Source organism: Oncorhynchus tshawytscha, linkage group LG02, assembly GCF_018296145.1.
Source record: "Oncorhynchus tshawytscha isolate Ot180627B linkage group LG02, Otsh_v2.0, whole genome shotgun sequence".
Taxonomy (NCBI): domain Eukaryota; kingdom Metazoa; phylum Chordata; class Actinopteri; order Salmoniformes; family Salmonidae; genus Oncorhynchus; species Oncorhynchus tshawytscha.
This window is the reverse complement of record NC_056430.1, coordinates 55,668,451-55,695,431: the sequence shown is the minus strand read 5'-3', so window position 1 is coordinate 55,695,431 and position 26,981 is coordinate 55,668,451. Positions and strand designations below refer to the sequence as shown.

General features: G+C 42.4%; 1 protein-coding gene across 2 annotated transcripts in view; it reads left to right on the top strand.

The window, feature by feature from the left end:
- Positions 1-10,553: 10,553 nt before the first annotated feature.
- Positions 10,554-26,981, top strand: part of mtss1 (MTSS I-BAR domain containing 1) — a 122,586-nt gene continuing 106,158 nt past the window's right edge. Inside the window, exons 1-2 of one of the 2 annotated variants that reach the window (XM_024444790.2) lie at positions 10,554-11,051; positions 11,258-11,361. In XM_024444790.2, coding sequence (XP_024300558.1) covers positions 11,290-11,361 — 72 coding nt within the window. In that variant the 5' untranslated portion in view covers positions 10,554-11,051; positions 11,258-11,289. Of the gene's footprint in view, positions 11,362-26,981 lie in introns of both variants that reach the window. The other variant, XM_024444781.2, reaches the window with a different exon arrangement.

The following is a 26,981-nucleotide window of genomic DNA, read 5'->3' as shown; positions in this document are numbered from 1 at the left end:
GAAGATAAAAAGGATCTACTCACTATAATAAATTTTAAGCTGTATGTGAACATTTCTATCGTTATTGCTACTATTTGACTATCATAGCTAGCCTAGCAGCAAACATTACTCATTATTGTAAGAATTCACAGTGAGGAAGTAAAGCTATCTAGTTATTTGTTGTCAAAGAAAGAAAGCCATTTGTTTGTCAGCCAATGTTAGATTTGAACTGTTTTGTAAGCAGAATGGCTAGCTAGCTAGAAGATGAATAGGCTTCTCAAATATGTTTATTTCTGATACTCCTAGGTAGGTGTTTTGGCTTTTTAGCTATTTAGCTATTTATTTATTTGTTCAAACTAGGAAGCAAAATAGAATCCATCGTTCTATATTGTGGTAGGCGGTTTAAGCAAAATCTGTGCTGGACTGAGGTCGACATGGATGATAGTTCTGATGGTATGGGTGGGTATGATGAAAGTCATGGACCTGGATGGTGAAAAGCAGGGGTGCAACTTTGGTTTTATTATTTTACATTTTATCCAGTCAGATTAACACTCCAAACAGCCTACCCGACTTCTCGGAGGCATCTGCATGGTCCTAAAGCACACTATTGCCTAATTTTGTATCACATTCCAATGATAAAACTGGGGGGGGGACAAAAATGAAATTTCAGACATGTCCCTCCGGCCCTTGTGAAAGTTGCGCCACTGATGAAAAGTAAAAGTAAAAAGAATGGCCTTGCTATAACCGCTGTTGGCAGTAGTGGCACTTCCAGTGTTGAGAACGTGAAGACGGTGGAGAAAAACAGGTCATGTGTCGGAGTGGAAAGTTGTAGTCATGTTTGTTGCGACTACAGGGTCTCATCTACACCCTATTCAATTAACCAATGCCTCTAAGAAAGAGATAAGTGAAGTCACATTAGCCTGGTTCATTGGTAATGGTAGACTTAATATTCTGTGCTGACCATGTTCAGCAAGGGAAGATTCTGAAAATGACATTTCTCAATTGGAAGAAAATCACAAGTCATGTCCCTGGAGTTTTGGCTAAGCTGAGGGGTGTAATTTCTGCAGTTCCATTATCTGTGTCCATAGATTATATCAAATAAAATGTAGAGGGGGGCAAAGTAGTTGAAGTCAAAAGGCTGTTCAGTAAGAAAGAGGGGCAGAGAAGTGAAAGCCTGTCAATATCACTCATGTTTGAGAAGGTTTTACCTAAGAAAGTACAGATGGACTTCCTGTCTTTCACTGTTAGAGAGTTTGTCCCACCTCCATTAAGGTTTTTTAAATGCCAAAGAATCGGACATGTAGTGGCTCTGTGCAAAGGAAAGAAAAGATGTGCCAACTGTGAAGGGGAACATGATTATGGTGAACGTGGGAACAATGTCAAGGTTAACGGTTGTAATTGTGGGGGGGGAACACAGTGCAGCATTTCGTGGATGCCAGGTGCAAAAATAGGCTCGAGATATAGATATAAAATCTAAGATATCTAAGATATAAAATCATGTCTCTAATGCAGAGGCTGCAGGGCAGATTGGTGGAACCATTATGCCTTGATCACACCGACTGCATCATTGCGCAAAGTTGTACGCAGCATCATCTGGATATGTTTGCAATAAAAGTTCAATATCCACCTTCTGCTACCATTTCTGTCAAGCCATCTATGCATACAGTTTGACACATGCACCACACAGAATTCCCTGCAATTGCCTCTGCAACGTAATGCTGCAAGGCAAACACAGCGTTACATTGGAAATGAATGTACTTCTGGTGTTCCAAAAGTCAATGAAGCTGTCGTTGTGATCGAGGCATTAGCCAGAATGATGGAGATAATAGGGTTACTCCTGGAATAAGTGGACAAACTGTTGGAAATGTTGCTTATGTTGGTCCAGACATCGATACGAGACCTGTTCAGAAATCTGTTAAGAGAAATGCACAGAGACAATTCTGCTCTACAATAGGCAAGTTTCCTGAGCTGGGGGATGTATGGTCTATGTTGAAGAAGATGGCTGGAAGAGGCAAGTCCACTCGAATTCCAGTTTTGGTTGTGGGTCAAAAAAATGGATGTAACTGATAAAGAAAAAGCTGACTTGTTGGGGAAGACATTTGCTAGGGTACATAGTGGTGTTACTTTGGATGAAGTATATAAGCAACGCAGGTGTGAAATTTTAAATGCTCATATTATTGTGTATAACAAAATGGATACTGTTGATTCTTCTTTGGATGCAGTTTTTACCATACGAGATGTGTTCAGCCTTAATAGGCTGTGGATATACAGCCCCAGGTCATGATCAGTTGTGCTATGTAATGTTTAAGCATCTACCTGATGAGGTCATACATGTTCTCCTGGGATTATTTTACAAGATTTGAATTGAGGGGGGTTATCCCTTCTGGTTGAAAACGTGCAGTTATATTACCTTTTGTAAATCCCGGTAAGGACCCTTTATGACACTAACTGGGTTTTGGCCTTATTTAATCGCTCTTTTCGAGTTGAAATAGGATCCATTTTATCAGATAACTATGGAGTTGACAATGGTATTCCTCAAGACAGTATCTATCTGTCCTATTTTGTTCAACATCTGGGGAAGGCTACCAAAAACATTTTGCAGCATTGAAGGTCCCCAAGAACACAGTGGCATCTGTTATTCTTAAATGGAAGTTTGGAACCACCAAGATTCTTCCTAGAGCTGGTCGTTTGGCCAAACTGAGCAATTGGGGGAGAAGGGCTTTGGTCAGGGAGGTGACCAAGAACCTGATGGTCACTCTGACAGAGCTCCAAAGTTCCTCTGTGGAGATGAGAGAAACTTCCTGAAAGACAACCATCTCTGCAGCACTTCACCAATCGGGCCTTTATGGTAGAGTGGCCAGACGGAAGCCACTATTCAGTGAAAGGCACATGACAACCTGCTTGGAGTTTGCTAAAAGGCACCTAATGGACTGTTAGACCATGAGAAACAAGATTCTCTGGTCGGATGAAACCAAGATTGAACTCTTTGGCCTGAATGCCAAGTGTCACTCATGTCTGGAGGAAACCTGGCACCATCTCTACGGTGAAGCATGGAGGTGGCAGCATCATGCTGTGGGGATGTTTTTCAGCAGCAGGGACTGGGGGATTAGTCAGGATCGAGGGAAAGATGAATGGAACAAAGTACAGAGAGATCCTTGATGAAAACCTGCTCCAGAGTGCTCAGGACCTCAGACTGGGGCGAAGGTTCACCTTTCAACAGGACAACGACCCTAAGCACATAGCCAAGACAACGCAGGAGTGGCTTCGAGACAAGTTTCTGAATGTCCTTGTGTGGCCAGCCAGAGCCCAGACTTTATCCCAATCTAACATCTCTGGTGAGACCTGAAAATAGCTGTGCAGCGACGCTCCCCATCCAACCTGACAGAGCTTGAGAGGATCTGCAGGGAAGAATGGGAGAAACTCCCCAAATACAGGTGTTCCAAGCTTGTAGCGTCATACCTAAGGAGACTTGAGGCTGTAATCGCTGCCAAAGGTGCATTAAGGAGACTTGAGGCTGTAATCTCTGCCAAAGGTGCATTAACAAAGTACTGGATAAAGGGTCTGAATACTTATGTCGTTTTTATATTTCAGTTTCTTATATTTGGTCAATTTGCAAAAATAAATCTAAAAACCTGTTCTTGCATTGTTGTTATGAGGTATTGTGTTTAGATTGATGAAAGAAAAAAACAATTGAATCCATTTTAGAATAAGGCTGTAACGTAACAAAATGTGGAAAAAGTCAAGGGGTCTGAATACTTTCTGAATACACTATATTTGGAAGAGGGGAAGGAATGTGTCTCATGTAATCAAATCTATTCAACAAGCTATAGTAGATGTTGAACGATGGTAGATTGACTTGGGTTTTAAATTGTCAGTGGCGAAGTCTTGTTGTATGTAAGAAGAAAGTTGCTGATAATATACAGTTGTTTCTGTACGGACAACAGCCTATGGGGAGGGTTTCTAAGTACAAATATTTGGGTCTATGGTTCAATGAGCGATATACATGGAAAGATCATGTCATAAATATTGAAACAAAATGTAAGAAGGTGCTGAATCTTATGTGCTCGGCCTCTGGTTATGAATGGGGTGCTGACAGACAATCGTTGATGGATATTTATAGAGCTCTGATCAGAACGACAATTGATTACAGGTGTGTAGTTTATGGAACAGAGGTGAAGACTAGGCTTCAGAGGCTGGACAGAATCCAGTATATAGCTTTAAGGATATGTATTGGTGCATTTAAGTCAACATCTGTATGTGCCTTACTAGTGGAGGCAGGTGAGATGCCTTTGGATACACAGTATAAAAAAATTGGCATTAGCTTATTTGTTTAGGTTGAAAGGCTGTGAGGTTGAGCATCCACTGCTACTGTTCTAGATGACTGTTGGGAATATACCAGTAGACAATGCAGTGTTTTTGGTTGGACAGTTGGAAAGCTTGCCGACGAGAGGGGTTTGAGGGAGTTGGAGGTTGGCACTTCTGTGGTGATAGGGGATGTTCCTCCATGGTTACTCCCAGATTCTGTTGTCAAACTAACCTTGGTAGAGAAAGGGAAAGATAGGTCAGAAGTCAGTGATATAGGGAAACTGGTTGACAATTACATTGGTAGAAGTTTTTATGCTTTACTACTGCTTTTCACAGATGGATCCAAGGACCAAGATAGTGGGCGCACAGGAGCAAGCATTTACGTTCCTGAATTTGATGTCCAGATATGACCCCAGGAAGAGTAGCTGCTGCTTTTGCAACAGCTAATGGGGATCCTAATAAAATACCAAATACCAAACAGATGAACTGTTGGCTATGGTAGTTGCCTTCCAGTGGGTGGAGGACGTACAACCTGTTCGAATTATAGTATGGGGAGATTCTCTGTCTGTATTGAATAGCTTATCATCTGGTAAATCTAATAGCAGTGACCTACTGTTGGAGGTATTAATGTTAGAATGGAGAATTGAGAGAATGGGTGTAGTAGTGAGATTTTGCAGGGTCCCAGCACATTTGGGTGTGGAAGGGAATTAAATCGTAGACCAGTTAGCCAAAAGAGCTTTGAAAAGAGATATAATTGATATTCATGTTCCACTGGGTAGAGGTGAGGCCAAATGTAAGATCGGAGCCATTTTGATAGATGTGTGGGAGAAGAGATGGGACTCTGAGCCCAAGGGTCGGCATTTACTGTATATGCCCTTTAAAGAAAGGTCGGTGGACCAAGATTCAAAGATCAGATTAGGAAGGAAGAGGTGGTGTTTGTTCGATTGCACTTAGGCCATTGTACATTAAACTCGTCATTACATCTGGTTGGTTTGTGTCTGGAGTATACAGTATATCACAAAAGTGAGTACACCCCTCACATTTTTGTAAATATTTGAGTATATCTTTTCATGTGACAACACTGAAGAAATGACACTTTGCTACAATGTAAAGTAGTGAGTGTACAGCTTGTATAACAGCTTGTATAAATTTGCTGTCCCCTCAAAATAACTCAACACACAGCCATTAATGTCTAAACCGCTGGCAACAAAAGTGAGTACACCCCTAAGTGAAAATGTCCAAATTGGGCCCAATTAGCCATTTTCCCTCCCCGGTGTCACATTCGTGTTACAAGGTCTCAGGTGTGAATGGGGAGCAGGTGTGTTCAATTTGGTGTCATCGCTCTCACACTCCCTCATACTGACTGGTCACTGGAAGTTCAACATGGCACCTCATGGCAAAGAACTCTCTGAGGATCTGAAAAAAATAATTGTTGCTCTACATAAAGATGGCCTGGGCTATAAGAAGATTGCCAAGACCCTGAAACTGAGCTGCAGCACGGTGGCCAAGACCATACAGCGGTTTAACTGGACAGGTTCCACTCAGAACTGGCCTCGCCTTGGTCGACCAAAGAAGTTGAGTGCACGTGCTCAGTGTCATATCCAGAGGTTGTCTTTGGGAAATAGACATATGAGTGCTGCCAGCATTGCTGCAGAGGTTGAAGGGGTGGGGGGTCAGCCTGTCAGTGCTCAGACCATACGCTGTACACTGCATCAAATTGGTCTGCATGGCTGTCGTCCCAGAAGGAAGCCTCTTCTAAAGATGATGCACAAGAAAGCCCACAAACAGTTTGCTGAAGACAAGCAGACTAAGGACATGGATTACTGGAACCATGTCCTGTGGTCTGATGAGACCAAGCTAAGCTTATTTGGTTCAGATGGTGTCAAGCGTGTGTGGCGACAACCAGATGAGGAGTACAAAGACAAGTGTGTCTTGCCTACAGTCAAGCATGGTGGTGGGAGTGTCATGGTCTGGGGCTACATGAGTGCTGCCGGCACTGGGGAGCTACAATTCATTGAGGGAACCATGAATGCCAACATGTACTGTGACATACTGAAGCAGAGCATGATCCCCCTCCCTTCGGAGACTGGGCCGCAGGGCAGTATTCCAACATGATAACGACCCCAAACACACCTCCAAGACGACCACTGCCTTGCTAAAGAAGCTGAGGGTAAAGGTGATGGACTGGCCAAGCATGTCTCCAGACCTAAACCCTATTGAGCATCTGTGGGGCATCCTCAAAAGGAAGGTGGAGGAGTGCAAGGTCTCTAACATCCACCAGCTCAGTGATGTCGTCATGGAGGAGTGGAAGAGGACTCCAGTGGCAACCTGTGAAGCTCTGGTGAACTCCATGCCCAAGAGGGTTAAGGCAGTGCTTGAAAATGATGGTGTCCACACAAAATATTGACACTTTGGGCCCAATTTGGACATTTTCACTTAGGGGTGTACTCACTTTTGTTGCCAGCGGTTTAGACATTAATGGCTGTGTGTTGAGTTATTTTGAGGGGACAGCGAATTTACACTGTTATACAAGCTGTACACTCACTACTTTACATTGTAGGAAAGTGTAATTTCTTCAGTGTTGTCACATGAAAAGATATACTCAAATATTTACAAAAATGTGAGGGGTGTACTCACTTTTGTGATATACTGTATGGTCGATGAAACGGTGGAGCATGTGTTATATTGTTGTAAGGATGTTGAAGAGAGCGAACGATTGAAGTGTATGGTCATTGAGGTTGGACAAGGTTGGGTGGGTTTGGAAGGGAAATTGGGGATGGGGGAGGGTATATTAGAAGTTAGTAGGTGTCTTTTTTATTTTCTAAGAAATACTAAGTTAGGTAGGAGGATTTTGAAATTTTGTAAACCGTAATTGACCACACACTCCAGCACAGTAGGTGGCAGCATGCACCCCTAACATTTGTTTGCTGACCGCCATTATATCATACAAGAAGAAGAAGAACAAGGGGGGAAAAAAGACGAAGAAGAAGAGGTCGACCTTGGGAAAGAGGGAATTTGGAGAGAAACTGGGAGAGGGTGGGGGGATTCAGGTTCCTTGGGGTATACTTGACACTAGACTGACCTGGGCAGAACACATTGAGAGAGGGGTAGGAAAGTGTAAGAAGGTGCTATATGTGATGCGCTGTCTGACGGGGAAGGAGTGGGGGGCTGGGCGTTCCTCATTGAGGACCATGCATGCTGCATTGATCCGATCTGTAATAGACTATGGCAGTATAGTGTATGGTTCGGCATCCCGGACCTCATTGGAAAGGCTAGATGTCATACAGGGGCAAGGACTCAGATTATGTAGTGGGTGTTTTGGACATCCCCAGTGGCTGCACTACAGGTGGAGTTGGGGGGTATGCCATTGCAGATTAGGAGACAGCAGCTGGCAATTCATTATTGGGTTAATTTACAGGGACATGGCATGTCGCATCCAGCGAACGGGATTTCGAAGACATGCTGGGAACATGAGCAGAACAAGACAGAACACAAGTTTTAGGTGTGTCATACCCAGGCGAAGGAGAGGGGACTGTATGGAAGAGAGTTTAGTTCAATGGTAGCTATTCCTGTAAATTGACCATGGCTACTCCCACCTCCAGTAGTTGATCTAGCGGTGCTGGAGAGACTTCAGGAAGATCGGGAGGGTGTTGTTCCATCTGATTTGTTTAAGAGACGTCTGGATGCTATGTATCAGGATTTTGTGGCCATTTACATAGATGGTTCAAAAGAGCCAAGGACAGGACGTACTGGGTCAGCATTAGTAGTGCAGGAATGTGGGGTGGAAGTCAGGAAAAGTCTTACAGATCATCTGGCTATATATACGGCGGTGCTGATGGCCATACTGTTGGCCTTGCAGTGGGTGGAGGAAGTCAAGCCAGAAGGTGTAGTTATTTACTCTGATTCATGTGCAGTGTTAATGAGTCTCCAGTCCTTTAGCTCATGTACAGTTGAAGTCGGAAGTTTTACATACACCTTAGCCAAATACATTTCAACTCACTTCAACTCAATTCCTGACATTTAATCTGAGTACAAATTCCCTGTCTTAGGTCAGTTAGGATCACCACTTTATTTTAAGAATGTGAAATGTCAGAATAATAGTAGAGAGAATGTTTTATTTCAGCTTTAATTTATTTCATCACATTCCCAGTGGGTCAGAAGTTTACATACACTCCATTAGTATTTGGTATCATTGCCTTTAAATTGTTTTACTTGGGTCAAATGTTTCGGGTAGCCTTCCACAAGCTTCCACAATAAGTTGGGTGAATTTTGGCCCATTCCTCCTGACAGAGCTGGTGTAACTGAGTCAGGTTTGTAGGCCTCCTTGCTCGCATATGGTTTTTCAGTTCTGCCCACAAATTTTCTATGGGATTGAGGTCAGGGCTTTATGATGGCCACTCCAATACCTTGACTTTGTTGTTCTTAAGCCATTTTGCCACAACTTTGGAAGTATGCTTGTGGTCAACGTCCATTTGGAAGACCCATTTGCGACCAAGCTTTAACTTCCTGACTGATGTCTTGAGATGTTGCTTTAATATATCCACATACTTTTCATCCTTATGATACCATCTATTTTGTGAAGTGCACCAGTCCCTCCTGCAGCAAAGCACCCCCACAACATGATGCTGCCACCCCTGTGCTTCACATTTGGGATGGTGTTCTTCGGCTTGCAAGACTCCCCTTTTTCCTCCTAACATAACGTTGGTCATTATGGCCAAACAGTTCTATTTTTGTTTCATCAGACCAGAGGACATTTCTCCAAAAAGTATGATCTTTGTCCCCATGTGCAGTTGCAAACCGTAGTCTGGCTTTTTTTAATGGAGTTTTTGGAGCAGTAGCTTCTTCCTTGCTGAGCGGCCTTTCAGGTTATGTTGATATAGGACTAGTTTTTCTGTGGATATAGATGTTTTAAAAAAAATCTGTTTCCTCCAGCATCTTCACAAGATCCTTTGCTGTTGTTCTGGGATTGATTTGCACTTTTCGCACCAAAGTACGTTCATCTCTAGGAGACAGAACACATCTCCTTCCTGAGTGGTATGACGGCTGCGTGGTCCTACGGTGCTTATACTTGCGTACTATTGTTTGTACAGATGAACATGGTACCTTCAGGCGTTTGGATATTGCTCCCATTGATGAACCAGACTTGTGGAGGTCTACAATTTTTTTTTCTGAAGTTTTGACTGATTTTTTTTTGATTTTCCCATGATGTCAAGCAAAGAGGCACTGAGTTTGAAGGTAGGCCTTGAAATACATCCACTGGTTGAAAAAACGTGTTTTAGTGACTCCAACCTATGTGTATGTAAACTTCCAACTTCAACTGAAGCAGACAAAACCTGCTTTATGATGGGCTACAAACCCATGGCAGGATTAGACAGATGGGTATACAGTTAAGATTTACTTGGGTACTAGCCCATGTGGGGGTGGAGGGGAACGAGGCAGTTGATGTACTGGCTAAACAAGCACTTAGGCGTGGGGATGTTGATTTTGTAGTGTCAATGAGCAAGGCAGAGGCAAAAAGCCTGATATGGACAGTGATGGTGCAGAGATGGCAGGAGAAGTGGAATAGAGAAAATAAGGGAAGGCATTTATTTAAAGTACAGACAAAAGTCGGGGAGGACAGCAGGAAGGGACAGAAGAGAGGAGGCTATTTTTACAAGATTAACGGTGGGACACAGCCAATTGAATAAGGTCTTAAATGTGATAGGAATGCATCCGACAGGAAAGTGTGATTATTGGCAGGAAACAGAGACAGTGGAGCATGTATTGCTACAGTATGGGCAGTGTCAAAGTTGCTTTTTAAACATTTAATTGAACCTTTATTTAACTAGACAAGTCAGTTAAAGAACAAATTCTTATTTACAATGACGGCCTACACCGGCCAAGCCCAGGCGACTCTGGGCCAATTGTGCACTGCCCTATGGGACTCCCACTCACGGACAGTTGTGATACAGCCTGGATTCAAACCAGGGTGTCTGTAGTGATGCCTCACACGTTGAGATGCAGTGCCATAGACCAATGTGACACTCGGGAGCCTTAAAAGAGAGAGGCTGAGATCTAGCATAGTTTAAAGATTATTTTGAGTAGAACGTCATTAGATATAGTCTCAAATATTGTGTTATCTTTTTTAAGAGCAACGTGGCTGGCAGGTAGATTTTCGTTTCTCCGTCTCTGGCCCACGCCCCAGTACAGTAGGTGGCGATAATGCATCATAACGTTCGATGCCAACCGCGGACAAACCCCACTGAAGAAGAAGAAGAAGAAGAAGACGAAGAAGAGGGAATATTGAGTGTACGGTGGTAGCAACACACACAAGGCAAGCAAACTCAAAACGATACGTGGATTCTCATCGAATTGTTAGTTGGGTGAAAGGCCATGACACACATGTGCAAACAAGCTGAAAACGCATAGGAATAAGAGGAGTCATTTTCACCGGACCATGGGAAACTGAAATAAGATTTTAAAATAAATATTATTCGCTGACTAGTAAGTAATTGATCAAGAATCTGCCAGTTACCTGCCCGCGCGTTAGCTATCAGGTCGCTAGTAAGGTATTGCTAGCCAGCCGCATTGCCTATTTGGCTGTGTGGTAGTTATAGGTTTGGATACAGTAATATCAGGTCAATTCGACGGACTTTCCATTCGAGCTACCGGGCGGTACTCAACCATGCCATGTTTTCTTGGAGGTGTATCAAGTTGGCTGGCTAGTTAGCTAGCTAGCCTGCCACACTGAGTCTGACTGGAACAGTTGGAACGACAGTTAACAGACAGTATGTGGTATTACTATTCCATATAGTTAGCTATGTATTGTCCCCCCCCGATTTTTTGTTTTACTCTCTAAATAACTAACGTTAGGTAGTTACTTTGAAATATATTTGTCTCGATCGGGCTCTGTTTTTGGCCCAATTACACTTTGCACGTCGGGGTTTCCCTCAACATATATTTATAAACGCATTACTTTTAACTTCAAATCTAGCTACTACTGTTAGTAGTTTTTCGACTTGGAAAATGGATTCGGGTATTGAAAAGGAATGTAGCGCTCTGGGAGGGCTCTTCCAGATCATCATGAACGACATGAAGGTAAGAGAAGTTCACATTGGTTAAATAACATTCTTAGTACAGTAGATATAACTCAAATGGATGTTTAAAGGTTATCTGGTGAGACACTTCAAGTAGTAGCTATCGAGCTAAGTTATTTGCAGTTTGCCACGTTTTTACGGCTTGCCTCGGTATTCATTTTGCCAACCCAAAGTGTGAGACTGAGGTACAATTGGTTTTGTATTAGAATTTGGTGGACAATTGGTCTTCACTCGTCAATAGCTATTTACTCAGCATGGCATGACTATGAACATGGTATTTTCTGATTTTGGGGTGAATTGAGAACCCCCTCTTCTATCCTCCCCTGGTTCAGGATATCTAATTTTCATAGTCATGTCACGCATTGGTTTAAGCTGCAGTATGTACTTTTTTTTTGTTTTGTTGGGGGGGCACAATAATAGAACGTTAGAAGGCGTGGATTGTTCTCCATCCACCCCTGATTCGGAATATACCGTTTTCATAGTCATGGCATGCTTGGTTCAGTAGTTATTGATGGGATAATTGAATATCCAATATAAAACAAATTTTACCAAGCTAAAACAAATGCAGCAGGCTAACTAATGTTTGCCAACTTGCTGGTAGACCAACTCTACTTGCTTTGATGTTAGCTGGCTAGCTAACCCAAGCTGGAGTAGATCAAACGGGGCCATCCATTTTACCTGTAGCCCCTGGTCAGATGTTCTACTAACTAGTGAACGTTAGCAAGCTGAATTATAAATCTCCCCATGTATTTGTTGAATCTATCGCAATTATTTGCACGTGTGACTGAACACCAATAGCACTCACTTCTGAATTGTTTCCATTCGATTGTGCACAGGTGAGCAGGAAATTGGTCGTTGTAAAATGCATAAGGCCACTCTTGTCTGTGAACAATACTATTGGGGAGGGGGTTACAGTAGACCTAGCTTTTCCTGAATAGCAGTAGAGTGTATAAAGGGGAGACTGTCTTAGACAGCATTTGGGCTCTTTTTATCTATCTTTGGTCATAAATTAAGGTCATTAAGGCCATGAAGTCACCCAATGTCAGTGACTGTTATCCTGATTGGCAGCTGACATTGGCAGGGTATGAGTTGCATGTGGCAGAAACACCCAGCAAATTACCAGCATGGCATCCCCACCATATGGCCATATATTCCCCTCATATTCATATTTAATTTACTTACAAGCACCTAGGCCTATATCCTTGGATTAAATTTATAGATCTACCCTTGGGCATGATACTGTGATTGCAACCAATGTCCTTTTTTTAAATTAAAGGGTTAAATTAGAGGTAAATTGAGTAGGCTATTTCAGGTTGGGCCTAGGCCTTTTTGCCCCACAGCTTCCCCATCTGAACAGTCAGTTAACCCACTGTTCCTAGGCCGTCATTGAAAATAAGAATTTGTTCTTAACAGACTTGCCTAGTTAAATAAAGGTAAAATAAAAAAAAAATCTACTGTTTGCTCAATGCCAACACTTAAAGTCCATGGAGAATAAGAGCACCTCCTCCCAGCTGCCCACTGCACTGAGGATAGGAAACACTGTCACCACCGATAAATCCATGATAATTGAGAATTTCAATAAGCATTTTTCTACGGCTGTACATGCTTTCCACCTGGCTACCTCTACCCCTGCCAACAGCTCTGCACCCCCCACAGCAATTGCCGAAGCACCCCCATGCTTCTCCTTCACCCAAATCCTAATGTTCTGAAAGAGCTGCAAAATCTGGACCACTACAAATCAGCTAGGCTAGACAATCTGGACCCTTTCTTTGTAAAATGATCCATCGCAATTGTTGCAACCCCTATTACTTGCCTGTTCAACCTCTTTCGTATCATCTGAGATCCCTAAAGATTGGAAAGCTGCCGCGGTCATCCCCCTCTTCAACGGGGGAGACACTCTAGACCCAAACTGTTACAGACCTATATCTATCCTGCCTTGCCTTTCTAAAGTCTTCGAGAGCCAAGTTAATAAACAGATCACTGACCATTTCGAATCGTACCTTCTGCGCTATGCAATCTGGTTTCCGAGCTGGTCATGGGTGCACCTCAGCCACGCTCAAGGTCCTAAACAATATCATAACCACCATCGATAAAAGACAGTACTGTGCAGCCGTCTTCATCGACTTGGCCAAGGCTTTCGACTCTGTCAATCACCACATTCTTATCGGCAGACTCAACAGCGTTGGTTTCTCAAATGACTGCCTCTCCTGGTTCACCAACTACTTCTCAGGCAGAGTTCAGTGTGTCAAATCGGAGGGCCTGTTGTCCGGACCTCTGGCAGTCTTTATGGGGGTGTCACAGGGTTCAATTCTCGGGCCGACTCTTTTCTCTGTATACATCAATGATGTCGCTCTTGCTGCTGGTGATTCTCTGATCCACCTCTACGCCGATGACACCATTCTGTATACTTCTGTCCTTTTGGACACTGTGTTAAAAACCTCCAGACGAGCTTCAATGCCATTACAACTCTCCTTCTGTGGCCTCCAACTGCTCTTAAATGCAAGTAAATCTAAATGCATGCTCGTCAACCGATCGCTACCTGCCCGTCCATCCAGCATCACTACTCTGAACCGTTCTGACTTACAATATGTCAGAGCAGCTTACTGATCATTGCACCTGCACTTAGCCCATTTGTAAATAGCCCGCCCAACTACCTCATCCCCATATTGTTATTTATTTTTGCTCCTTTGCATCCCAGTATCTACACTTGCACATTAATCTTCTGCATATCTATCAATCCGGTGTTCAATTGCTAAATTGTAATTATTTTGCCACTATGGCCTATTTATAGCCTTACCTCCCTAATCTTACCACATTTGCACACACTGTATAGATTTTTTTCTATTGTTATTGACTGTACGTTTGTTTATCCCTTGTGTAACTCTGTGTTTGTCGCACTGCTTTGCTTTATCTTGGCCAGGTTGCAGTTGTAAATGAGAACTTGTTCTCAACTGGCCTACCTGGTTAAAAAAAAGAAAGTGTTTCACATGACTACCTTATGGTAGGGCTGTGGATCAGTCATTGTCTGGTGTGACCACCAATTGCCTCATGCAGTGCGACACATCTCCTTCGCATAGGGTTGATTGGCTTGTGGAATGTTGTCCCACTCTTCAATGGCTATGCGAAGTTGCTGGACATTGGCAGGTACACTCTGTCCTACACGTCAATCCAGAGCATACCAAACATGCTCAATGGGTGACCTGTGTAGTGAGTATGCAGGCCATGTAGGAACTGGGACATTTTCAGATTCCAGGAATTGTGTACATCTTCTTGCGACTTGGCTGTGCATTATCATGCTGAAATATGAATTGATGGTAGCGGATGAATGGCACGACAATGAGCTTCAGGATCTCGTCACGATTTCTGTTTTCAAATTGCCATCGAATAAATGCTTTTGTTCATTGCCTTTAACTTATGCCTGCCTATACCCAATCCCCACCGCCATCATGGGGTGCTCTGTGATAACGTTGACATGACCAAACTGACATGCACATGGTCTGTGGTTGTGGGGCTGGTTGGATGTACCGCCAAATTCTCTAAAATGGCATTGGCAAGCGGCTTCTGGTAGATAAATGAACATTACGTTCTCTGGCAAACAGCTCTGGGGGACATTCCTGCATTCGACATGCCAATTGCACGTTCATTCAAAACTTGTGGCGTTATGTGACAACTGAATGGATTAACTTGGCTGCCCCCCCACCATGACCCCTAAGGGGCTCCATAAAAAAGTGATGCGGAAGGGCAAAATAAACTTATGATGATGTTCTTTGGCTGCTAGAAGTGTTTAAGAGCCACATTATTAATGAAAGCTCTGGGAAACAGCTTGGCTACTAAAGATGCATCTTGAGATGGTTGTAACGATGATCTTAACACTAAAGAGGCTTTGGGAAACTAGGACCAGTGCAGTAGAGTATAGGCCAGTAAAGTAGGCACACTATAGTACAGTATAATTTACTGTACTCAACTCTTGAGGTTGACATGGGACCAGGACTCCTGTGCGATTCGTGCAGGAATAGGAGTGAAGTTCTAGAGGAGAATTCGAGACGACGGGATCGACTGTTCAAAGGAACAAGCAGTACAGCAATACTTATGTTTTTTTGGGGGGGGGGTTCCACTAATGCATTGCTGCCGCAGAGCAAGAACAGACAGACGAGCAACTAACGGATAAAGTTGTTTCTGATTTTTGGTGTGTAAAAATGAGCACGGAGCTGGAATGATTTAATTTTTTTGGGGACAAGAAAGTTAAGGGATTATAGAAAACTGCGTGATCAGGACAGTACGGGAAAACTTTTTGAGACAGGTCAGGAATACATTTTCACTGTCAACCTCTGCTGTGCTGTTTTGTACTGTTCAATGTACTCCCACCCCACATACAGTACCAGGCAAAAGTTTGGACACCTACTCATTCCAGGGTTTTCTTTATTTTGAACTATTATTCTACAATGTAGATTGTTTACAGACAGATTATTTCACTAATTATTCACTGTATCCCAATTCCAGTGGGTCAGAAGTGGACATACACTAACTTGACTGTGCCTTTAAACAAATTGGAAAGTTCCAGGAAACGATGTCATGGCTTTAGAAGCTTCTGATAGGCTAATTGACATAATTTGAGTCAATTGGAGGTGTACCGGTGGATGTATTTCAAGGCTTGCCTTCAAACTCAGTGCCTCCTTGCTTGACATCATGGAAAAAATCTAAAGAAATCAGCCAAGACTTCAGAAAAAAAATTGTAGACCTCCCCAAGTCTGGTTCATCCTTTGGAGCAATTTCCAAACTCCTGTAGGTACCACGTTCATCTGTACAAACAAAAGTATGCAAGTATAAACACCATGGGGCCACGCACCTGTCATACCACTTAGGAAGGAGATGCGTTCTGTCTTCTGGAGATGAACGTACTTTGGTGTGAAAAGTGCAAATCAATCCCAGAACAACAGCAAAGGACCTAGTGAAGATGCTGGGGCAAACCGGTTCAAAAGTATCTATATCCACAGTAAAACGACTCCTATATCAACAACCTGAAAGGCCACTCAGCAAAGAAGAGCCACTGCTCCAAAACCTCCATTAAAAAAAGCCAGACTATGGTTTGCAACTGCACATGGGGACAAAGATCATACTTTTTGGAGAAATGTCCTCTGGTCTGATGAAACAAAAATAGAACTGTTTGGCCATAATGACCAACGTTATGTTAGGAGGAAAAAGGGGAGTCTTGCAAGCCGAAGAACACCATCCCAAATGTGAAGCACAGGGGTGGCAGATTCATGTTGTGGGGGTGCTTTGCTGCAGGAGGGACTGATGCACTTTACAAAATAGATGGCATCATGAGGCAGGACAATTATGTGGATATATTGAAGCAACATCTCAAGACATCAGTCAGGAAGTTAAAGCTTGGTCGCAAATGTGTCTTCCAAATGGACAATGATTCCAAGCATACTTCCAAAGTTGTGGCAAAATGGCTTAAGGACAACAAAGTCAAGGTATTAGAGTGGCCATTACAAAGCCCTGACCTCAATCATATGGAAATGTGTGGGCAGATCTGAAAAAGTGTGTGCGAGCAAGGAGGCCTACAAACCTGACTCAGTTACACCAGCTCTGTCAGGAGGAATGGGCCAAAATTCACCCAACTTATTTTGGGAAGCTTGTAGAAGGCTACCTGAAACATTTGACCCAAGTAAAACATTTTAAATGCAATGCTACCAAATACTAATTGAGTGTATGTGAACTTCTGACCCACTGGGAATGTGAGGAAAGAAACAAAAGCTGAAATAAATCGCTCACTATTATTCTGACATTTCACATTCTTAAAATAAAAGTGGGATGTTTTTACTGGGATTAAATGTCAGGAATTGTGAACGACTGAGTTTAAATGTATTTGCTAAGGTGTATGTAAACTTCCAACTTCAACTGTATTTACTCAAATAAACTGAAGTAAAATAACTTAAGCCGTAGCAAGGCTGCGGTTGCTACAACAGTAGCAAGGCTATATACAGAGAGTACCGGTACAGAGTCAATGTGTGGGGGCACAGGTTAGTCGAGGCAAAATGTACATGTAGGTAGAGGTAATGCATAGATATAAACAGAGTAGCAGTAGCGTAAAAATAGGGGGGGGGGGGTTCCAATTAGTCCAGGTAGCCACTTGATTAGCACATGTTATAAAATGACATTTTATCAGTGTTCCACCATTATTCTTGAATAAAATAACCATATGCAATTTCATACCGGTGTCTTGTGCAACATGAAAGTCAATTTGCGACTGAACGACTAAGGAAATCTCAACTTCACGACTTAAGCAGGAGCACCTTCAGCATGCAATACATGAGCAAACAAGTTAGAATCCCCGAGCTGACACGGTACAAATCTGATGTTCTGCCCCTGAACAAGGCCGTTAACCCACTGTTCCTTGGTCGTTATTGAAAATAAGAATTTGTTCTTAACTGACTTGCCAAGTTAAATAAAGGTGAAATACATTTTATAAATGTGTACACAATGGTTGCATTATTTACGCATTGCAGACTTTTTTTTTTTTTTGGGGGGGGTGAAACACTCAAGGAATGTGCCTACCTTGGTGAAAGTAGTGTTGCAGCCTCAGGTCATTTCCAATATCGATGAGCCAGATATCAATAAGCATTCACGCCCCGAGGTTATTCCCAATCAGTGTAGGCAATGGAGGGGTTAGGCATTGTAAGGGATACAGCATTTCTACAAGGCCCCAACAGAGACCATAGACTAAATCAATGGTTGTGAGAAATAGCCTAATAGCAGTTTCCTGATTGATCCTCAAGCTGCCCTTCCCTGGACATTCCACATACACATTTGTAGGCCTAGGCTATATCTGATGAACTTCAAGCCAGGGTACGAAGGAATGATGCGTAATTCCTCACAAAATTACAACAAAGGACCAATATTTTTGGACTGTCATGAAATTGAATCCATAGAATGGGACTTGAGGAAGGATTGTTCACATACATACAAATGTCAAATATATTTGAGAAAAAATGAATCAAAGTCGGCAGCTTCAACATTTTGGTCAGTTGAAGTTGGAAGTTTACATACACCTCAGACAAATAAATTTCAACTCAGTCTTTCACAATTCCTGACATTTAATCCTAGTAACAATTCCCTGTCTTATGTCAGTTAGGATCATCACTTATTTAAGAATGTGTAATGTCAGAATAATAGTGAGTGATTAATTTCAGCTTGTATTTATTTAAACACATTCCCAGTGGGTCAGAAGTTTACATGCACTCAATTAGCATTTGGTAGCATTGCCTTTAAATTGTTTGACTTCATTAGGGTAGGGGGCACTATTTTCACCTCCGATTATGATTTTTCAACGCCGATACCAGTTAATCAGTCGATTAAAAAAAAAAAAAAAAAAAAAAATATATATATATATATATAATATATATATATATATATATATATATATATATATATATATATAACAATTACAACAATACTGAATGAACACTTATTTTAACTTGATATAATACATCAATAAAATCCATTTCGCCTCAAGTAAATAATGAAACATGTTCAATTTGGTTTAAATGCAAAAACAGTGTTGGAGAAGAAAGTAAAAGTGCAATATGTGCTAATGTTTCAGTTCCTTGCTCAGAACATGAGAACCTATGAATGCTGGTGGTTCCTTTTAACATGAGTCTTAAATATTCCCAGGTAAGATGTTTTAGGTTGTAGTTATTATAGGACTATTTCCCTCTATACCATTTGTATTTCATTAACCTTTGACTATTGGATGTTCTTATAGGCACTTTAGTATTGCCAGTGTAACAGTATAGCTTCCGCGCGCTAACTAGCTAGCCATTTCACTTCGGTTACACCAGCCTCATCTCGGGGGTTGATAGGCTTGAAGTCATAAACAGCACAATGTTTGATGCACAACGAAGAGCTGCTTGCAGAACTCTCAAGTTCTGTTTGAATGAATGTTTACGCGCCTGCTTCTGCCTACCACCGCTCAGTCAGATACTTGTATGCTTAGTCAGATTATATGCAACGCAGGACATGCTAGATAATATCTAGTAATATCATCAACCATGTGTAGTTAACTAGTGATTATGATTGATTTTTTTAGAATATAAGTTTAATGCTAGCTAGCAACTTACCTTGGCTTACTGCATTAGTGTAATAGGCAGTCTCTTTGTGGAGTGCAACGAGAGGCAGGTCGTTATTGTGTGTGACTAGTTAACTGTAAGTTTGCGAGATTGAATCCCCCGAGCTGACGAGGTGAAAATCTGTCGTTCTGCCCCTGAACTTGAAATCAGCCCTAATGAATCGGCCATTCCGATTAATCGGTCGACCGCTAGTCATTATGGCCAAACCGTTTATTTTTGGTTCATCAGACCAGAGGACATTTCTCCAAAAAGTATGATCTTTGTCCCCATGTGCAGTCCCAAACGTAGTCTGGTTTTGGAGCAGAGGCATCTTCCTTGCTGAGCGGCCTTTCAGGTTATGTCGATATAGGACTTTTTTTTACTGTGGATATAGATACTTTTGAACTTATTTCCTCCAGCATCCTCACAAGGTCCTTTGCTGCTGTTCTGGGATTGATTTGCACTTTCCACTACAAAGTACATTCATCTCTAGGAGACAGAATGAATCTCCTTCCTGAGCGGTATGATGGCTGCGTGGTCCCATGGTGTTTATACTTGCGTACTATTGTTTGTACAGATGAACGTGGGACCTTCAGGCATTTGGAAATTGCTCCCAATGATGAACCAGACTTGTTAAGGTCTATTTTTTTTCTGAGGTCTTGGCTGATTTCTTTTGATTTTCCCATGATGTCAAGCAACGAGGCACTGAGTTTGAAGATGGGCCTTGAAATACATCCACAGGTACACCTCCAATTGACTCAAATTATGTAAATTATTCAGAAGCTTCTAACGCCATGACATATTTTTCTGTAATTTTTCAGGCTGTATAAAGGCGCAGTCAACTTAGTGCATGTAACCTTCTGACCCACTTGAATTGTGATACAGTGAATTATAAGTGAAATCTGTCTGTAAACAATTGTTGGAAATGCACAAAGTAGTGTCCTAACCGACTTGGCGAACTATAGTTTGTTAACAATACATTTTTAGTGGTTGAAAAACTCCATAAGTGAATGTAAACGTTCGACTTCAACACTTATTTTTCTTAACTTAACTTTTGGTAAAGGGCTTGTAAGTAAGCATTTCACTTTTAGGCCTACTACACCTTTTGTATTCGGTGCATGTGACATACATTTTGTAAACATTTTTGTAATTAAAAAATATATACACTGCTCAAAAAAATAAAGGGAACACTAAAATAACATCCTAGATCTGAATGAATTAAATATTTTTATTAAATACTTTTTTCTTGCTGACAACAAAATCACACAACTTATCAATGGAAATCAAATTTATCAACCCATGGAGGTCTGGATTTGGAGTCTCCTGAGGGATCTCCTCCCAGACCTGGACTAAAGCATCCGCCAACTCCTGGACAGTCTGTGGTACAACGTGGCGTTGGTGGATGGAGCGAGACATGATGTCCCAGATGTGCTCAATTGGATTCAGGTCTGGGGAACGGGCGGGCCAGTCCATAGCATCCATGCCTTCCTCTTGCAGGAACTGCTGACACACTCCAGCCACATCAGGTCTAGCATTGTCTTGCATTAGGAGGAACCCAGGGCCAACCGCACCAGCATATGGTCTCACAAGGGGTCTGAGGATCTCATCTCGGTACCTAATGGCAGTCAGGCTACCTCTGGCGAGCACATGGAGGGCTGTGCGGCCCCCCCAAAGAAATTACACCCCACACCATGACAGACCATGACAAACCGGTCATGCTGGAGCATGTTGTAGGCAGCAGAACGTTCTCCACTGCATCTCCAGACTCTGTCACGTCTGTCACATGTGCTCAGTGTGAACCTGCTTTCATCAGTGAAGAGCACAGGGGACCAGTGGTGAATTTGCCAATCTTGGTGTTCTCTGGCAAATGCCAAACGTCCTGCACGGTGTTGGGCTGTAAGCACAACCCCCACCTGTGGACGTCGGTCCGTCATACCACCCTCATGGAGTCTGTTTCTGACCGTTTGAGCAGACACATGCACATTTGTGGCCTGCTGGAGGTCATTTTGCAGGGCTCTGGCGGTGCTCCTCCTGCTCTTCCTTGCACAAAGGCGGATGTAGCGGTCCTGCTGCTGGGTTGTTGCCCTCCTACGGCCTTCTCCACATCTCCTGATGTATTAGCCTGTCTCCTGGTAGCGCCTCCATGCTCTGGACACTACGCTGATAGACACAGCAAACCTTCTTGCCACAGCTCACATTGATGTGCCATCCTGGATGAGCTGCACTACCTGAGCCACTTGTGTGGGTTGTAGACTCCGTCTCATGCTACCACTAGAGTGAAAGCACCAAAGCATCAAAAGTGACCAAAACATCAGCCAGGAAGCCTAGGAACTGAGGAGTGGTCTGTGGTCACCACCTGCAGAACCACTCCTTTATTGGGGGTGTCTTGCTAATTGCCTATAATTTCCACCTGTTGTCTATTCCATTTGCACAACAGCAAGTGAAATGTATTTTCAATCAGTGTTGCTTCCTAAGTGGACAGTTTGATTTCACAGAAGTGTGATTGACTTGGAGTTACATTGTGTTGTAGTGTTCCCTTTATTTTTTTGAGCAGTGTATATATTCTCCCGCATTGGAAAGCGGACTCCGTTTCAGAACCGTGGACAATCTTCAGTTGAATTGAATTGGCCCCTTCCCCAATATGTCGCTATGCATTTTAAGCAAATTTATTGGTGTTGAGAACAATGTGTCTGAGGCAGCAGCGTCGAGAGGATATAGCTCTTGCCATAATTGTCTAAGAAAAGAAAAACCCAACTTAATTAGGTCTATAATCAATAGTCCAACTGTTAAATGTGACTGGTGTTATAAATGATCCATATAAAGTAGGGATGCACGATTTGTCGGTGAACATATTGGTATCGTCTGATATTAGCTAAAAATGCCAACATGTGTATTGGCCGACGTTGGTCTAGTTTAACGCCGACGTCAAAGCTACCGTGCATACCTATATGGTGTAATGACACCTCGTAAAGTGTTGCGCTACACGTGCAACACAGCATTCCTAACTTAGCCCACAATGGCTGCTGTGTGAATCGAGCAGTCATTTGATCGAGTAAGAACATTTACCACGAGACAACTCAGTCTAAATCCATTAAAACCAAGATAATGGAATTCATTGCCCTTGACATTCAACCGTTCTCTCTCGTGGGTAATGTAGGATTTTGCCGACTGGTCGAGCACCGTTACACACTACCAAGTGCGCTATTTTTCAGTTATTGCCCTACTGGAGTTACACAGTAATAGCGTCCCTGCTTTTAGCTTCACGACATACAAACTATGGAACACCGTTTGGGTCTTTGTCAAAAAATATAAAGTAGCACTGTCAAAGCTGTACATAAGTCTGCAAACACCGGCCACGAACAATGTGTTTACAATACCGCATTGGTAATAAATCATCATTTGTTCAACCGCAACTTCTGGGGTAGCTATCTTTAGCTTGGGACCTAGCAAGTACCAATACAACCAGCCTGAAAACAATGACCAGTAGAACCTGCAGTCATCTTCATTATTCTTAGCAATTATTTAGGAATCCTTGTAAGTATTAGCTAGGTTGCCACTTGTTCACCTATTGAACTTCAGTTCATAAAAAATTAATGGCTAGTCAGGAACTTAGCCCTGTTGCCCAAAGCTAAAGTTATAAGCATCCAGCTAGCTTCATTTGGCTAGTGAGGTTTGACCGGACTGGTTAATGTGTTGTGAAGCTAGCCACAATAAGGATTAGGCAATATAGTGGAATTTGCAGATAATCTCTGTTTATCATATGCATAGTCACTTTAACCATATGCACATACTACCTCAATCAGCCCGACTAACCGGTGCCTGCGTGTAGCCTCGCTACTGTTAATTTTTCACTGTCTTTTTACTGTTTTTATTTCTTTACTTACCTAGTGTAAAAAAGGTGAACAATAAGTAAGCACGTGACAAACTTTGATTTCATTCATGTGGGAGCTGATGTTTGTCTTTATCACCATCTTGATAACATCTACGGGATCGGTGTCTCCGCCCCTACACCACAGGATGGTTGCGCTAACGTAGGCTAATGTGATTAGCATGAGGTTGTAAATAAAAAGAACGTTACCCAGGACATGGACACGTCTGATATGGGCAGAAAGCTTAAATTCTTGTTAATTTAACTGCACTGTCCAATTTACAGTAGCTATTACAGTGAAAGAATACCATGCTATTGTTTGAGGAGAGTGCACATTTATGAACTTAAATGTATTAATAAAACCAATTGGGTACATTTGGGCAGTCTTGATACAACATTTTGAACAGAAATGCAATGGTTTATTGAATCAGTCTAAAACTTTGCACATTGCTGTAGTGGCCAAAATCTAAATTGCTCCTAACCTGGAATATTATATTTTGGCCTTTCTCTTGCATTTCAAAGATGGAACACAAATACGCATGTTTTTTTCTCTTTGTATTATCTTTAACTAGATATGGGTTATTTTCCTGTGTTTAATTTCACATTTCCACAAACTTCAGTGTTTCCTTTTAAAATGGTATAAGGAATATGGATATACTTGGTTGAGGTCCTAAGCTACAGGCAGTTAGATTTGGGTATTTCATTTTAGACAAAAATTGAAAAATAAATGGGGCTAATCCTTAAATTAAGAAGCAACCTCTGCTGGTTCACTGGGCCTCAGTAGCCTTGTACACTGGGCAAAGGGTAGCCTAGTGGTTAGAGCGTTGGACTAGTAACCGCAAGGTTTCAAACCCCCGATCTGACAAGGTACAAATCTGTCGTTCTGCCCCTGAACAGGCAGTTAACCCACTGTTCCTAGGCCGTCATTGAAAATAAGAATTTGTTCTTAACTGATTTGCCTGGCTAAATAAAGGTAAAATAAATAAAATAAAAAGGGCCACTGAGAACAGTGCCTTCGGGCAAAGCCTGTCGGGTTACCCTGTCCTCCAGTTCGCTGTTCTGGCCATAACAGCTCCTGAAATCTCCAGTCTAGAACACTGACCTGGTCTATGTATTGTGGTTGTAACCGAGCAAGATGCTTTCTTTGCAGGTGCAACTGAGTGGGGGAAATTTAATTTAACAAGCCAATTATTTTGTCTTGAGCGCCACACTGATTTGCTGGTTTAACTGTAGCACAATGAATTAACATTTGGACACTAAATGTGCATTTTCTTCGATCATTTAACATGATCCTATGCTGACTATATATTGAGGAAGATGTTGCTGGCTGATTTTAATCTAGTTGTTGGGTCCCAACCTGTAAACAGGCCAGTACTATTCTAATGGTTAAGACATCAAGATGTTATACACTCAAAAATGAAAATGTTCCTGGAGTATCCTTTAGGGGTTCTTCAAATTGAAACTGGAGGAAACCCTAAGTCCTTGGAATAACTTTTTAAAAAGGTTTCTTCAAATAACCCCTTAATGGACCCTCAAACCTTTATCAAGAACCTTTTGGTGTTAACTACCCCCCTTCCCCCCCCCTATTTATTGTTGATGTTGATAATGATATGCATAACAATAACACCATTTTAGTTGTCATTGTTTGTTTATTTTGATTTTAGTGGCAAAGCAGAATTAAAAACCTAATTTGGATTTGAACTCCCAGCGGAGTCCCAAGTCCAATGGGTATATCCTCTGGCGTGTTGATAATCTCCGTATCCATAGCCTGAATGATTTTGCAGTGCTTTGTGATTGAACAGGTTTCCTCTTATATTGATCGGAGGTGTAGGGAGGGTAACATACCAATACAAATTTACATACCTTGTGTATGCCTCGTCTGTATACCTGCAGACATAAAAGTGATCAGTTCGTTAATCTGCACCCAATACAGCTAGCCTTCAACATAGTTCTTATAGCCTACATATTTGTACCTTTTTGTTGATAGATATCTATCAAATTGTGTCTGTTTTAGAAAGATTTGCGCAAATATGACTATAGATGGCATCATTATCAAAAAACATATACATTTAGTTCATTCGAGGGACAAACCTTAACTGAAAAATTTGAAGATCTCAATTTTTAAGGTAAGTGCCTGCACCTGCTGCCCTTTCAAATCCAAATGTTTCAGTTTGGCAGTTCCTGCAAGACCCCCCACCACCTTTCGGGTTCTTGGAAGAACCATTTCAGTGCCAATAACCTTAAGGTTCTTCAAAGAACTTTAAGGAGCTTAGAAGAAACCTTGTTGAACCCCTCATATTTTATGTTACAGCAGCCTACTTGTGCAGTCTGCACTCAAAGCTGGTCTTTTCAACATCAAGCAAAATGCTATACTGAACAGTGAGAACTTCAGGAGGATGACTAAAGCTTGAGTCATAGTTTCCTGGTAATAGGGTTTGTGCCACCACTGTCAAAGCTTGTTGCTATCTGATGCTCCCTCTCGCAGGGATGTTGGCATATGATGAAAGACGTTTAAGTCGGCGTGTTGACATGCTACTCAACTGTTATCCATCCACACCCATCCTCAGACTTTCCCTATGGAGGAGATCCCGGAATTGAAGTGGTTCCATGTAATTTGTGGGCAGAGGTAACACCGTGCTTTCACTTTGACAATTGTTGAGTGTGCCCTTATCTAAGCTTGGAATCGGGGAGCGGCCATGCTAGGGGCCGAGCCCTGGTGATAGAAGAAATTTGCATTTGGAGGATGGTGAGGGTGGCTTTCAGGTCTCCGGTGTTTGCTCAGGACCCATGCAGTACTACGGATCACTGGAATTTAACAGCCCATCAACCTCTGAACAGCCCTGTGGGAAACTGTGGTATTGTAGTATCCAAACGCACCCACCTTAACTGTGTGATCCACAGGTATTCTCAATCAACAAGTGCCCTTTTAGGTTCCATCTATCTTTATAAGGACAGTGCATCATTCTACATTTTCACACTGGATGGATTTGAGAAGTGCGAAAAGTATGCTCAACGTCAGTGTATGATTTGTTGCTTTCGGAAAAGCTGACCACGACTCCATTTTGTTGATCCCTGCCTACAGACAGAAACTAAAACAAGAAGCTCCCACGCTGAGGTCTGTCCAACGCTGGTCCGACCAAGCTGACTCCACACTCCAAGACTGCTTCCATCACGTGGACTGGGAGATGTTTCGTTGCGTCAGACAACAACATTGACAATACGCTGATACGGTGTGCGAGTTCATTAGAACGTGCGTTGAAGATGTCGTTCCCATAGCAACGATTAAAACATTCCCTAACCAGAAACCGTGGATTGATGGCAGCATTCGTGTGAAACTGAAGGCACGAACCACTGCTTTTAATCAGGGCAAGGTGTCTGGTAACATGGCTGAATACAAACAGTGCAGCTATTCCCTCCGCAAGGCTATCAAACAAGCTAAGCGCCAGTACAGAGACAAAGTAGAATCTCAATTCAACGGCTCAGACACAAGAGGTATGTGGCAGGGTCTACAGTCAATCACGGACTACAGGAAGAAACCCAGCCCAGTCACGGACCAGGATGTCTTGCTCCCAGGCAGACTAAATAACTTTTTGCCCGCTTTGAGGACAATACAGTGCCACTGACACGGCCTGCAACGGAAAC